The sequence below is a fragment of the Coturnix japonica genome, chromosome 5 (assembly GCF_054131305.1).
Source record: "Coturnix japonica strain WE chromosome 5, WE-NBRP24, whole genome shotgun sequence".
NCBI classification, from domain to species: domain Eukaryota; kingdom Metazoa; phylum Chordata; class Aves; order Galliformes; family Phasianidae; genus Coturnix; species Coturnix japonica.
The window spans coordinates 13,291,378-13,307,555 of NC_140667.1; the positions used below are offsets into that span (position 1 = coordinate 13,291,378).

General features: G+C 40.3%; 1 protein-coding gene across 30 annotated transcripts in view; it reads right to left on the reverse strand.

Moving 5' to 3' along the window:
* The window catches only part of BRSK2 (BR serine/threonine kinase 2), a 282,398-nt gene that overhangs the window by 55,730 nt on the left and 210,490 nt on the right, over window positions 1-16,178 (reverse strand). For all 30 annotated transcript variants that reach the window (XM_085548415.1, XM_032444841.2, XM_085548405.1 and 27 more), the window contains exons 6-9: window positions 15,973-16,006; window positions 14,751-14,819; window positions 11,832-11,978; window positions 4,008-4,039 (exon numbers count right to left, since the gene is read on the reverse strand). In XM_085548415.1, the coding sequence (XP_085404541.1) occupies window positions 4,008-4,039; window positions 11,832-11,978; window positions 14,751-14,819; window positions 15,973-16,006 (282 nt within the window). The remainder of the gene's footprint in view (window positions 1-4,007; window positions 4,040-11,831; window positions 11,979-14,750; window positions 14,820-15,972; window positions 16,007-16,178) is intronic.

Genomic DNA, 16,178 nt, shown 5'->3' on the forward strand with positions numbered 1-16,178 from the left:
GTGGCAGAGCATATTACTCTTCTAAAAGTTGTTAACACAGCCTTTCTTCATAATCCTCTCATTCCACTCACCAGACTCAGGAAATATTGATTAACCATTGCAATTAAAAGCTCTGGCTACAAGAAACGGGTCAAGACATCAGGATATCTCTAACAGACTGAATAATATACATTTCAAGTACCTTGACTGTCCATTGCTTTTGTTTAGCTGGCCAAGAAACAACTTATGTCAACACCAAACACCTAAATACTTGAATTTGACGTGATGTTCTGTGTGATGCTGAGGTTTTCATACCTTTGGGTGAGGTCCTCCCTTTCCATTACATGGTGTGAATGTGTGACAGGTGAGGCCAAGCTTCCAGGGTGGACAACAGAAATTGGAAATAGCTAAAATGCATCAAATGGCAGTTTGGACAAAAGACTTCCTTGTAATACTGGCAGAAATAAGGTGAGCACAACTTCTAAACATACTTGCAAGGCTTAAAGTGCTGTAGGCTCAGAAGCAAGCTCTCAAGGTACCTTCACAAGAAAAGCAGCTCCAATTTAAATGTAACCCTAATTTTTCTTGAGTAGGTCAGGAGGGAAGTAAAATAATATCATAGGTAAAAGCTCAAGGTCTCAGCTCCCAAAATACAGCTTCAGATGCCTCCATGAATTCTCACAGAAGTCTCTACATCTTGAGAAATGATGACATGGTCCTGAAATCTAAGAGCTAAATTAGGAAATCCTGTCCAACCACAGAAATGTCTTACTCTGTAAGTGCCCTGTCTTCAGGAGGTAACTACTCTGGCAGCTGGTTATTACTTACAGCGTGTCAGGATTTAGCTCCCAGCAGGTAAAAAGCGAAGACAAGATCATAGCTTTGCACAACTAAAGCCAGCGATGACCTTGTCATTAAGATAAATTCTTGCAGGACATACCTTTGAACAGCAGCTGAGTGGTTTTGTTTTCTAATGATCTGCAGATCAGTTTTAGAAGGAACTGACTTCATTAATCACTTATTACATTAAAATTAGAGGTCTCTGAGGTAATTTGAGATATTAAAAAGAAATTACAGCTTTTGAAAATTCACAGAAAACCCAGGTTTCCCACTAGTTATCTTAGTATTTAGCAAGTATCACCTGCAATCATCTTTTATATCCATCAGCTTGGGTGCCATTTCTGGAGCACAACTTGTTACCTTCTATGCAATGAAAAGTGGTTTTTCCTTATGCCTGGCACCTGGTCAGCCTCAGACACAGGCAGGAATATTCACACCTACTCATCAGGGACAAGAAAAATCTGCAAAGAGGTGCCTCCTCATTTGGCAGTGCATTCAGTCCTTCAGGAAATGAAAATCACCAGGTCTCTGCTATGATTGGCATGCCTGTATTGCCTGTTCCATTCCCAGTCTGGTAGAGAGTGACAAATTTGTTGCATTTCAACCCACACAGACATCAAACAATGTCACCCGATGAATACTGCAAATCACGTATATTTTTTAAAGTCTTGCATGAATGTAATTGCTGCTTTAAAACCCTGCCTCTTTTGTGAGGAACGGTGCATACAATGGACGTGATTCCAGAACAGGGCAGACTTTTTCAGCCTCTCCATGAAATTCTCTTGTGAACCTCATTGAAATGCACATTCACATCAGAGTAAAAGCAGAGCTGGTACCACAGTTCTTCTGATTTTTGTAAATTTGCTATCTTCACAATTAGGGCAATAAGTCAGTGCTACAGTAGCAAGTATTTACTGAAACAGTTCATTTACTTTCCGTCTTGTTTTAATAATAGTAATAATAATAAAAAAAGTGAAAACAGCTGCTGGGTTTTGTGATTTTTGTTTGGTTTTTTTTGGTTGTTGTTGTTGTTTTGTTTTGTTTTTCTGATTTATGCTAACCTGTGATTGAGGTAAAAATAAATTATTTCATTTAAAAAAGCTTAAAAAGCCTCATTGAATTCATTTGGGTGGGAGAGCAAGAAGAACTGGAGGTTGGTGATGAAAGGTTTCTCTTTGATTTCTCCTCTTTTTTTTTTAGGCTTGTGAATCATTACTTCAACTTTCAAGACGTTTCTGTCCGCTGAGATTGCAATTATTTTTTCCATAGTTTCACAAAAACCTGAATATTTATTTGAAGCATCAAATATAATGACAGATCATGTTCCGAGTACAACCTCCAGGTTAGCAGCTTATATATGACAAAGAGTGAAGACTTTACATAAGATATTAGTTACAAATGAAATAATGTTAAAGATACGAGCAAAACAGTCACAGCATCAAACACTTGTAACCACTTGTTCTCTGCCAGCATTCCATATCCAGCAATCCATATTTCCAGGCAAAATGAAGGCAAAGAGGCTGTGAAACATTATCAGATGAAAATAGTGGAGTTTTGGAGGTGCTAGGGTTATTCACAGACTAAATTTAGCCAAAGGAGGTTAACTTCCTTAGGTCAATCCATGGCTAGTAGGGAAAGAATGAGAGAGAGACTCGTTTAAAAAGCTATTTTAAGAAGAAACTCTGCTTTAGGCCATCTGAACATTCTTCTGAAGGAGCCTTTCTCTCTCTTCATTGACTGTACTGCGAGCACAGGGGGAAATGGCTTTTGCAAACCTCAGTTTATACTTCTGAGAACAGCATTAGATGTCCTTTCCATTGGGGCAGAAACCTGTTCACTGTCATCAGAAGACCAACTGTCTAGCCTGGTATAAACAGATTTTACTTCTGGAATTTCTTGTCAAACATTACAGAACTCATTCAGATTTACAATTAGAGAGATCCCCCCCTCCATTTCTCCTACACTTATCCATGAGAACTAAACAAACAAACAAAAAAACTTGCAGCAAACAAGACTCAACTCCTTCTCTGGTTTTGGAAGGTGCCATGTTACCTGGGAACTGCAGAGAATGTGAAAAAGCCACAGGCAAAGTGCTTCAACCATTTCAGGTGAACTAAGAACAAAACATGTTATTCTACAAACTGCTGAATGCCCTCGGGTCCTATTGAAGTCAGTGTAGCCAGAAACTGAAGGCTGCCCATAAGGTAGATTTAGAGAAAACAAAACAAATCAAAACAAAGGTGTTTCTTTTCCCAGTGACAGGCTTAAATATCAGTTCATATCATCCTCAAATATTTCCCAAGAGCAATGAGAGGAGGATTATGAAGGTAGGACTTGCCTTATCACCCACACATGGAAAGTGTAGGTATGCTGACACCCAGAAGCATGTATCAAGGTATCACTTCCTTATTTAATATCCTCAGGTTAATTAAGTTATCGTGAGTATAAACAAAAAATGCTGTTTACTTAGATTTATTGAAATACTGGAAGGGATACGCAAAGTGCAAGGTCACTTCTTAAAGCCATCAATCTTCCTTATACCCAAACCACTCGACAGGTGCATTCTTTTCACACAGACCTCCTGCTTCACTGTCAAGACTGCTGCTTTTAATCAAGTCACAGAGCTACTCTCACATCAACAGGTTACAAGGTCACAAGCAGCCCCTTAGCTTGCTGTGAAGAAGCAGCAAGGATTTTGAGACAGTTTCTTGTTTGCAGGTGCTTACTTATCAATATAATCATTTTTATTTCTATTTCAGAGAAAAGCCAAGACACCAAGAAGGAACAAGTGAAAGCTCTCTTGTCAAGAAGGTATTACAAGGGATTCTCTGTATGACTTGAAGAGCAAACCAAGTATGACTGTTATGTTTTTTTTGTTGTTTGTTTGTTTTTTTAAATCATGGTCACTTTCAGGTATATTTTTAAAACAGCAACCTGCTGGACTGAACATCTTACCTCAGACAATTGTTAGTCACTGTAAACAAATTTACTAGCTTGAAGCTACAGAGATGAAATTGTACTTGGAGCAGAGGGTAAGAAAATCACATTAGATCTCTTCCCCTTTCTCCACTTGTGTGAAATCTGCTCTCAAACTCCATTGTTCTCCTTTCAAACATCCATAGCACACCAGCTTTCATAACATCATCAATACTGATTGCATGCAAAAGTGAACTTAAGATGTTACTTACATATACCATATGTGTTTCTGAATATGTTCTAGCTGCAAAGGAAAGAAAACAGGAAATTAGTTCTGCAAAACGTAAGAGGAAACTCCATAAGATATCCCCACTCAAGACGTGCCTCTATTAAGAACAAAGTCTGCCATGCCGGAGCTGGACCCATGCAAATGGGAGGAACTTCTCACTGAATAAAGATCACGCTCATCCTCACCCACCCCAGTGCACATGAGGCTATAACTCTGGAAAAGGGAACAAGGCAGGAGCAAGTCCCAGGAAATCCATATGTACAGCGCTTCACAGGAAAATGTTTTGGTTACTTGTTTTTACCTTCCTGCTTCCTTCCCTTCTACAATCCAATTGAAGCTAATAAACTGTTCCCTTCAGTATGTACATAATGCTTGACTGTTTATGCTGAAAGGTCTTTCCTAGTTTTGCTTCGAAAAGAGCAAGAGAAGGAAATAAAAACTGAAATAGGTATTATGCATGAACAAAACAAAGTGTGCACTTGTGACATATTCTGCCAAGATCTGTGCTTGCTAGGCTTCACACTTACCATTAAAAAACCTAAAGACCCACTGGAACAGGGTTTCATGTCAAAAAATGCTATTTATAGTTCCAGCACCTTGTGTTTAGGTTTGAATTTCTTTTGCTTCCCTCTTTCCTGCTTCACAAACAAGCATTTTATTATGTAATGAAGGACTGACCAAAGCTTAGCAGTGGCTTTGTCCATCTATGTAAAGCAGATGCCAACAAATGTGCTACATGATGACCACGTATTTCACAAAGGCAGGGGAAAAAAAAGCAACAGCTTTTTCTGAGAGAAATCCCAAACTGTTCAGATTACAGCTGAATCTTCCTAGCCCAGTTATTTCCTGAAGCACTGTCACAACAGAAAAGCAATTTTTATTGATAGCCAGAGATTATTCATTATAAGGATGATATTTCTTGCTTTCCCTTTATGAAAAACCTTTGTACACGCAGAGCAATGTGCACATTCACTACTAAACAGGCTTCTGTTTGTGCAACGTGTGAGTGAGCAGCAGTGGAGAGCTGGAAGAAAATTCAAGCTATAAGATGAAACCACAGGCCCATTAAACCAGTCCGAAAGAACGGAGACAGATGCCCTGCTATTACTTTCCACTTCAATTCCAGAATAATGAGAATCATGGAGCAAAAGGAAAAAAACAAAACAACAGAGGAATGGACAAACAACAACATTTCAGAGATAGAAAGTAAGTGCTCACTGCAGAGAGGAGGGGATCAGAGGCCTCCACACTATGGAACAACAGCTCCTTGCCTGGGAGACCCAGAAGATCTCATGTCTGCTTTATATTAGGTCATTTTTAAAGTGAGACAGGGTTTATATTGAAAACAAAGAAACAAGGGAATACAGATTAGAAAAGCTTGACAGAAGGTGAAACTTGTGTTTCCTGACATCATGTGGTTTCCAGACATGGGAACTCTGGTAGTTGGACTAGAAGAGAGCACAAGGCTACATCTGTCTTTTTTCTTATTATTACTGTTCATTCTGGTGTTGCTGTATATGACACAGAACCCCAGACTGCAGGCCTCAGCTCTGACAAAGGAAGCTCCCTTCATCACAGACTCCCCTATTAAGAAGTCCTTTCACCCCCTGCACTATTAAAAGAAGGGCAGAGTGTTCAAGACACAATGTCATATCCCCTGAGTCGTTTATTTCAAGAAGATAATGTCTATATCTATGGAAGCATATCTATCTATGTATGTTCTCCTCCTAGAGATGCACTCTTCTTCCTCTTGGTCTTTGCAAGCTGAGGCACAAACAAATTAGAAGAGACTATTCTGTATGCCCTTCACAGGGCAGGATTTTAAAATGGTTAGTTATCAGGTGCATACTATAGCAAGAATCTGCTAAGGAGTGAACCTCTTGCTTTGTAAAACCATGAGGACCTCTGGGTCCCTCTGGCCCAGCAGCTCCAGCAGAGATGCCCAGAGCTGGCTGTCCAGGCCCACATTCATGCAGCATCTGGATGCCTCCAAGGAGGACACCCCTTCACAGCCTCTCTGGGAAATCTATTCCTGTGCACCAGCACCCACACAGCACAGAAGTGTTGCCTGATGGTCAGAGGGAACCTTCTGTGTGTCAGTTTGCACCCGTTTCTTGTCCTGGCACTGGGTACCACTGAAAAGAGACAGAGATGCATCTCTGCTCCTTATTTCCTATACAACACATGGAGGGTTGGAGATGTTAATGATTTCAGACAAGATGCAGATGATACAGCTAAGCGATGTCCAAGTCTCTTTCATGCTTGCTTCTTCTGCTGCATTTTCTGTCTCTATGGGTCACATTTTTCTTTTTGACTGCAATATGCAGAAAAACAGCACTTCATTCCGCAAGTCAGAGAGGGGGAAGAAGAAGGGCCACCAGTTTCTGCGTTAGTCACAGACCCCCTGGGCTCCTTCAGTGAAGATGTCAAAGAGAAATCCCTTCTGCCCATTCCTGCTGACCAACCTTCTCCGAGCTAATGATCCCACAGCAATTTCTAAAAGAGAATCCCCCTAGCACTTTGATATACATTTATTTGAAGGGGCATGAGAGCTCTCATGTGAGAACACAATGGCTGTTGTTTACCTACACATCTGCAGCTCCATCCACATCAAAATCACTGCTGTGAAGTACTCAGGGATACCCCAGATATGTACAGTACTCCACAAAACCAATTTCTATTCTGATTCAGACATAATTGCATTGAAATATTATTACAAGTGTTTGCTTGCTGCTGCCAACATCTTCACTGCTTTTTTAAAGGTAATTAATTAATGCTTTGTTGCTTTTCATCTGTATTAAAGTGACAGGAGGGTTATGGGAGGGCGATTGGTTTTGACAAGGAGAAGTCTGTACGCTTTTTACTATGCAATGCAGGGGAGGGAGATACACAGTGGGAGCTAATCTCACTCCTCCTGCCTTCATTTAAACACAATGTTTAAGTGCATGTAAGTGACGAAGGCATTTAACAGCCCTTCCCAGAGGGTTCTTCTTGCTGTTTGTACATGAGTTTGCCAAATTTAATGCCATTTTATGGAAGTTGTTAAAATGCTGCTTCTAACATCCCCCAGCCACCGCAGGCAATTGCCTCATGATGCCATCTCTGAAACATGTTCAGATCCATTGCACAAGCACAGTCAGAGGAGAGATTCTGCAAGCTAAAATGCTGCAATAGAAGGAATTGGGGAACTCCATAATAGTTTTACAAAAAAATACCTCGTATACATATTGACCTTGATTACTGAAGTAGCATTGAGGACCCACACTCATAAATCTGCTTTGATGAAAAACTGTACATGCTCATCAGAAAAGGAGGTCTCCTCCCCCAAGGAGCTTACGTCTAAATTCTTAGACAGGGGACAACAGATGGAGACAGACGGGCAGATGGAAAACAAGACAGTGCGGTCTACATCCTCAGCACTGATCTCAGCAGAGTGGTTGCCAAGCTGAAAAGTTCTGACCGGCAGAAAGACTTTCTCAAAGTCCAAAGATAAGGATGAGGGCTTTGGAGCTTGAACTCATGTCAGGTTTCAAACTTCCCTGTCCAGAAAACACAGTTTCAAACATATCCATGCACTAAATCAACCTACACCTCAGATAAGTCTTCTTCAGTAAGATTCTCTAGTCTGAGCTTTAAACTCACCATATAATGTCAAGATACAGACTTTTCCTGACCAAAGCATTCAAGCTGATAGCACAAACAACAGCAGGAGAACCATCACCTCCATCAGTAGCAGCAGTCGTACTATAGCAGCCTCCAGGGACCTCAACAAGGGCAAGGTATTGCTGTGTTAAGTGCATGTCACAAGAATAGGCCTGTGGCAACCGAAAGCTTACAGCCTATATACATCAACTGGACAATTGCCTCCACTCCACAGGTGGAGAAGACAATTTGAATGATGTGACAGGCACCTTAACAAAAGGCCTAGAAAAATGAAGGAAGCAGAACCCGTTTTCCCTCAGCTGTTTTTTCTACTGTGCTTTAGAAGTTAAAAAGCAATAAAGATAATACCATCATAGCACACATTAGACTCCAGGAAAAAAAAAAAAAAAAAGAACAGAAGAGAGGAGACTGAAAATTTGGGTAATTTAACTTGGCTAATATTTCAGCCTTATCATCTATGTGGACATCCAACACAAGTCATTTCATTCTCAAGTAAAATGTCAGCACTGGGAACAATAACAGCTTTATCACAATCCCTGATTCTGCAATAACTGATTTGCTCTGATCCTACTTGCTGTACATACACACTTTTGACAATGCTCACTCTTCTTTAACAGGAAAGTGGACCAAAGCTTCTTGCTTCTCCTCTTTACTTTCCTGTTTCTGTGGAAGAAAACAGCAGATAATGCAAATGGATTCCACCACAGCAACTGTAATTCTCCACTGCAGAGATGCTGAGTCACTGGAAACCTCCAAGGAAAACACATTCACTTTTCGAAGTGCACATAATTGAAAGGAATCATACCCTGCAGTACTGTGAGCACTGAGAGCTCTCACTGTCTTCCATAAGGCTTACTAAACCTAAAACTAGTTCATTTTTCCCTCCTGACACTACTCCCGCTAGAAGGCTGTCCCCATATCCCACTGACAGGGCTAGAATGCTTCTTCTCATTTCCAGTCTAGTTACATGTAAGGCTATTTGACATACATTTGTTTTTGTGCCAGTACCTTCCTTCAGTTTAAACCTTCTCTCCCTGGTAATTACCTCCAGTGCATATATATGGATGACTAGTACATTCTCCCTCAGACATCATGTAGGTAGACTAAGTCAAGCTTTTTTAGGCTGTGCTATTCAGAGAAGCCCACTCCAATTCCAACCACCTCAGCATTCACTCTTTGCATTACCGCCTGCTTGATTTAATCCTTACTTAGCACAGGCAGTCAGAAATACCACACCCAGCAGTTAGGGGCTTCTACTGAATGAAAAACATTGAGCCTTTTACCTAACGCATGCTTAGCTGAACAAGGGCAGCAGTCAGACACATCTGACTATCCATCCTTCAGACTACATAATACACAGTGAGTGTGAACCTTACTCCACTAAGATGAAGTCCTCTTTCTATAAATGAATCATATCAAACTTAATGCCAACTTCTTAAGACAGGAAAGGGCTACCAGCAATACTTCTGAGTGCCCTCCCCTCCATTAATCCTCTCAAGCTGTAACACTGAAGCCGAATGATGACAGTTGAACGTGAAAGTTAGTTCTGTTTTTGTTGATCATTTTAACAGATGGACTGGGGAAGGTGTGGGTGTACTGTGAAATGGCAATTACTGCAGTGGGGGAAATGCAGTTGGATGAAAAGGAAAAAAAGATACACATGAAAAAAAGAAACAAAGCAGAGCAGGGAAGAGAAAAATAGAAGAAGAAAAATCCCTGTGACCTTACAATCACTCTATTTTTCTGCAGAATTCACCGGTAAGATACTGAACAAATGATCACTACATCGGCCCTTACTGTACCCAAGCCACAATTTCGCTCACATTTTCTATATAAATATCAACCCGATTCATTAGAGATTTTCTAGGAATAGAGGCTTCCAAACAAACCCGTACTTATATCCTCTTTCCTTTGCAGGACACAGCTAAAATAGAATTCAGATCTCTCCTTGAAATAAATTACATATTCCTAGATCCTGTGCCGTAAACAAAGAGCACCATTCAGCCTGGCACTCTAAGTAACCAGAATGCTAACAGCACTGAAAGGGAAGTGTGACAGCAGCAGGGACAGCAAACCAAGAGAACCTACAATAAGGAAAATAAGATTGCAGCTAGTAACAAAGAGCTATTCTTTTTCCTCCCAGCTCTCAGCTCTTACATGCATTTTATTTCAAATTCTTATTCACAATCCACTGTTGAATACTTGTCAATAACAATTTGATCCTTTTTTTCTTTTTCTTCTCCTTAAGGAAATAAGAGCTTCTTTGTGATCAAGAAAATGAGGGGATCACTGAGACCTTGATTTACCTTAACGTTTTTCTCTCTTGTGTGTGTACAGCCTCTGCTGTATCACAAAACTTCAAACCTTCAGGCAGTATTAAGAAATTGGAGTGTTCTCTGGCAAAATTAAATCCTAACAGTTTGAAGAAGATCTGATGTCTGATGATCTGTGCTCATTGACATACTCAAGCCATCTGCACTAAGATCTTTGAGAGAAAAATAAGAACGTTTCATCTGTTCTGTATCGTGCTGGTTTCCTGAGCAAGAGCAGCAGTCTATGTATCTGGGAGACAAAAGGCAGCACACTCATCATTCACGGTCTAATCTATCCATCTACTATGGACCCTACCATCTATTGCCTTACTGCCTTGTTCTATCCAGTTTGTGAGGGAGGGGATACTGTTGAATTTACATTATAGAAAAGAAACAGATAGAGAGTGGCTTAGTGACTTGGTCATAGAGAACAGCTCTCAGGTCTCAGGATATAGCCTTTGCCAGTGCAGCATTCTGTCCATGAAAATACTTGGGGAAAAATAATAAAATTGTTTTCATTCTATCTTTAAAAATCTAATGAAAAAGGGCTTTTAAAGTGCCCAGTATATATATTTGATTTTTTATCAGTGCTACTCCTTCACTGCAATGTCACAGCTACCAGGTTTGCAAAGGTAAGGATACCAGTAACACCATGAAGAACTTCTCACCTACATCACCAAACAGAATATGACCTCATTTTGTAATGAGCAAAATAAAAACCTGGCTGAAGCTGCCAGGTAATACTATAAAGACAGTTGTGAAGGGAGGTTAGGTCCACTTTTTAGCAGACAGGTGTCTGCATCCCAAAAGCACCATCACAGCTGGTGAAGACTGATGCTGTTGTTAGCCATCTCAACAGAGAAGCCAAGCACTGATCTGAGAGTTTATTTATAAATATTTTAGCAGACTGAAGAACCAGGAGGAGTTTTAAATTTACATTTCTTTATACATACTCCCACTCAGAATCTGTGAGCTTAGTAGATCTGCATAAAATCATCACCAGAGCCTGACAATAGGATTTACAAGGGCAACGTACCCATAAAGGCTGAAGCCTCCACTGACAAGCAGGCAAGCTTGCTTTCCAAAGTGATTTTAACTGCTAATTTTTTTTTAATTCCCCCAAACATTAATACAGCGTTAATGAAGGATACAAGCACTACACTGTGCTCATCTATGCAGGCTCTCAGTCGTAGTGATGGGATATAGTCACAAAGATGCAGTGCTGGATGCGTAGAGCACAGCATTGTGGGCCTAATCGTGCTCAGGGCACAAGATGAAACAGCAGACTAGAACGCACCTGCTCTGAAGCCTGCTAGAGGATAACACAGAGCACACACAGGACAGATTGCAATGCAGCTATGTGGCTTGAAGTGAGATGTCGCACTTTTGTTAAGAGATGTAAAAAGAGCGTACTGTGTTTAACACCAAAGCTTCAAAGAACAGTCCAAATTGTTTTGACCTTTAAACAATCACATCACGTCCCTGACAAACTGTCACAGCCACTAGGAGAGCCAGACTAACCAGGTGGATTCCAAAATGTGCTAATGGGTCAGGAGCACTGTGATCAGATTATGACATTCTAAATACCCACTGAAGCACATGGGGAAGAATTCCGAAGATAGAGAAGCAACACAAAGGTAATTTGGCCCCAACATTTAAAAGGGAAGGTGACTAACCTCTTTCCAGAGTCTCCACCAGCTTCATTCATACTTTGCTCATGAGGAAATGCACAGGAAAGGCAGTAAACCAAGTTACCTTAGCTAGTGAACTGCAACTGCAATGAGGTGACAAACAAAGCCTTGATCACATTACTTACTGCAAATGCTTCTTACCGTGAGACGTTTCGAGGCATCCACTTCAATCATCCCCCGCAAGAGGTTCTGACAGTCCGGAGGGATAAAATGTGGCATGTGGAACACTCCACGTTTCACCTTCTCCAACAGCTGCCGCAAGTTGTCGTCATCGAACGGCAGGGCACCCTGTGGGGATGTGAGGGATTTGTGGATGGGAGAGGGCAGGGAAAGGGAGTTGGAGAGGGCAAAAGAAAAGCCAGGATAGACACAGTGAGAGAAAGGAAAAGAGAATGTCAGCTCATAATGAAGTATTACAATAAGTGAAACAATCTTTTCATCCACTGAAAATAAATAATTTCTTAGTGCTGGTGTATTTTCTCCAACATAAGGAAAAAGCAAAGGATATGGGGCTTTTTTTATTAAACCTTTAATTAGAAAATGACTACCAGTATAAAGTATAATACTTAATGTGAAATTGCCTTTCCAGGCAAATTCAGCAAAGATGCATGTATTCAGTTAAATTCAGCTCAAGCTTTTGATCTGCTGGTGTTCCTCCTGGGCATACTTTCACTGCAGCAATGTTTATCCTTTCCTTACTTTTAATCTTCCCGAGACACATTTATTGCAGACACTGGAAAAGAGGTGAACAGCATTTGAGAGACTTCCAGTGAAGAATACCCTTTTACTGATGGAGCAGTGGAATGACACAGCTGAAACAAACCCTAACCAACATCAGCCCTTTGGAAGCAGCAGCCATTCTACCTGGCTAACACACTCCATCTAGTTCCTACACTGCAGTCAGGTCATCAGTCCCTATTGCTTCCCCACTGCAGCTCACTTACATGAATAGCTAGAGAATTTTTTAGCTCAAATTTCATTTTGAATGGATCATCATCTGGCCACAAAAAGCAGCAAAAAGCCTATCCTTGTTGCAAGGACAAAAAGGAAGAAAGTAGAAATCTTTAGGATAACTCTGCTGACTGAATCCTTTTATAGCGAGTATTCACCTTCCTTGATATTCTCACTTCCTTCCTTCACTACATGCCGAGCTTCCTTGGCTTCCAGGAGAGGTTGTGGGAAGTTGCAAGCTGTCAGCTGCTGCGATAATGAAGCTTTCAGTTGTTAGTGCTGGCACTGTTCTTACTACAGTGAGTACTGCATCTGTATAAGTAGGCCTGTGTCCATGGTTTACTGGGACCAACAGCTTAATTTACAGAAGCCTTGGAAAGTCTACCTGATGGCAACATCTACTGGATGCTATTTACTGCTGTTCATTCAAGCAGCCATGAAGAAAGAGCCTCCTTGTCTTCCACAACCAACCTCTCAAGTTACCTTACTTTTTTCCTTATGGTTCCAGACTTAGGGGAAAATCAATTCTAATAGTTCAGTACTTTGGCTAACACAATTTAACCCACAATGAAGTCAGCAAAGCTGCTTTGTGGCATTTCCTGAAGGTAACAACTACAGCTCTTTTATTACCACCACCTGTTATTACAGCTTGAGACTTTTTGCAGGGTTTTTCCTGACATAATTAACTGGAGAGCTCTGCACACTCTGTCAATAATAGACTCATTTCAGTCATTTTGCAGGCTTGTCTATATATGCAGAAACAGATGAAGATGCTTCCCAGCAACAGAGGGACACCAAATCTTGACACAGAAGCCATCTTAAAAGGAAAAGTCCATTCCTACATTTCCCAAATCATCTTGCCGACCTCTTTTGCCTTTTCTTAAGAACTGAAGATGTCACAGTAGGAGCTCATTTTGTAACTATCACCCATGAAAATAGTTGATTAGGAGCAAGAAAATTATCAGTGATTTTTTTTTTAAAAGATATACTTTACAATAAATATAATAAGTATTTCAAGCCAATCTTATGAACAGAATCTAACTTCAATGTTTACTTTAATTGAACAAGTGTTTCTGTCAAAATAAAACATTTAAGTGAAGAATTGGTAACTGAGTATACTAATAAAAGGACATCAAAATTTAGCTTTAGGCTTCTTGTTTTTATAACTGCCCATCATCACTTAAACTATTACCAATATAAAATACTTAACGTGCATTAAATCTATTCTCACATATAACATTAATTCTGCATATAGTAACATCACACTTATATGAGCACATATTTGTATTTCCCTACACTTTACCATGGGAACTGATAACAAATGCCAAACCTACTTGTTTTCTGCTGGGCATCCAATTATTGTATATTTGGGAATGTTATACTATGCTGTAAATCAGAATAAATTCCACAGAGAACTGAAACTTGGATCAGAAGAAGGAAAACTCACAAGATACTTCATTTTGAATACTGAGGAAAGTATTACAGGTGAGCCAGGTGGAAAGTAATTTATACTTCATACTATTGGCTCAGTTTTGTATTTGCCAGCGAAACAAATTAAAATATAGCCCAGTACTTGCATGAAACAAAACTGCCGCACTCAAATCTTCTCTTGAAACAAGATTACAGTTAATGAATGCATATATCTATTGAAATGTATACAGGCATACAGCTGAAAAAAACAAACACTTGCCAAAACCAGCCATGTTTAATCCTCTGTAGGGCAATTTCTGCACCTTGGAGCGTCGCACCCTTTGGGGGGAAAAAATTAAGTGTGCTTTGAATGGGGCTCTTTAAAGTGTGGCAGCATTACAACACAGCAAATGATATTTATGGAGGTAAGCCTTTAACATTTGTCTGCATTCTCACGTGCAGGAGAGCCACATTTCAAAGCAGCAGTGAAATATTCTTCATGCTTTTCCTCTGGAACTGATGTAGAACTAAGAGGAAAGGATGCAAAGGATGCAGTTGAGAGATTCAAAAATAGGAGAACTAAAAAAACCAAAAGCTTATCTGTACATGATGTCAATAGAATCGCCATTAAATACAGCAGCATTTTTGAATTTTCCTTTTTTATTTTCTTAAAAGGATAGAGCAAGGAAGATGACTCACCACTAGCAACGCAAATAAAATGACTCCACAGCTCCAGACGTCTGCTTTCCTTCCATCGTACTTTTCTCCCTGTGCAGCAATGACACAGAAACTCAAAAATGTGCTCACTAGTAAATGAATTCATTATCCTCAAAGAACAAGAGAGGGGAGAATGGGAAAACACACATTTTGATTCTGCCACCTGCTTCCCAAGGTGGCCTCTCCAACCAGGAGGCCATGACACAGCCCATTAATTGTATTATTTTATGAACACCAGTTTACACTTATTTAGGTTCTTCAAGAACAGGGTTAGAAGTAGGAAATGGAGCAGGAATGCTGAGGACTGGAAACATTTTAGTGCTGATCCTGAAACAGTGGTGGAAGTGCATTAAGGACATCGAGAACGCGTTTTTCTCCTCTCTAGTTCTTCAGGGAGCTTGTCATAAGTCACATTATTTGTGATCTCATAGTATTGGCTGGACAGTGTCTTCTGTATGCATGTTTGGCTTTACATTAATGAAATGCTTCAAAAGGGTGATATACTCCTCCTGTAAGACCCCAACTGCCATTCAGCTCTCAGGACTCCAAACTAAGGAGGACATAGACCTGTTAGAGTGGGTCCAGAGGAGCACCTCTCCTACAGTGACAAGCTGAGAGAGTTTTTCAACCTGCAGTTGAGACCTCACTGCAGCCTTTCAGTACCTAAAGGGAGTTTAAAAGAAAGCTGGGGAGCTTTTTTTTATAGAACAAGAGATAATGGTAGATTTAGCTTAGATACAAGGAAGGATTTTTTTTACTGTAATAGTGGTGAGGCAGAGGAATAGATTACTCAGAGAAGCTGTGGTTGCCCCCTCCCTGTAAGTGTTCAAAGTCAGGCTGGATGGAGTTTCAGCAACCTGGTCTAGTGGTAGATGTCACTGCCCATGGCAGGGGAGTTGGAAGAAGATTATCTTTATGATCCTTTCCAACCCAAACAATCAAAAAAATATAAAATAATAAAGAAGAACATCTAAAAAAGGGGATTGTGAAAAAGGCATTGTGAAAACAACACAGGACTATTTCCCTCAGACGGCTGATGTGGATTGATTCAGGGCTGAACCAAACAACCAAAGTCACAGTTATGTTTATTATCTCCTTTCCCATGCTGTCTGTTTTGCACAGATTTTCTGTAGGGAGGGTCAGTTTGCACACATGCAATTAGTGGCACTTTAAAGAAAACATGCACTGATGTTAATCAACTTACCCGGATAACTTCAGGGCAGGCATAATGCGGTGATCTGAAACACAAAATAGTGAGATGAACACATATCTATCCATTATTTGCATTTCCACTTTGCTTACCAGAATCAGGACTGGCTCATCTACACAGAAAGCAAGTTCGCAAAAACAGCCCATTTGTATTATTTTAAAGTGAATACATTTCTCAGACAAACTCAGAAACGGTCAACA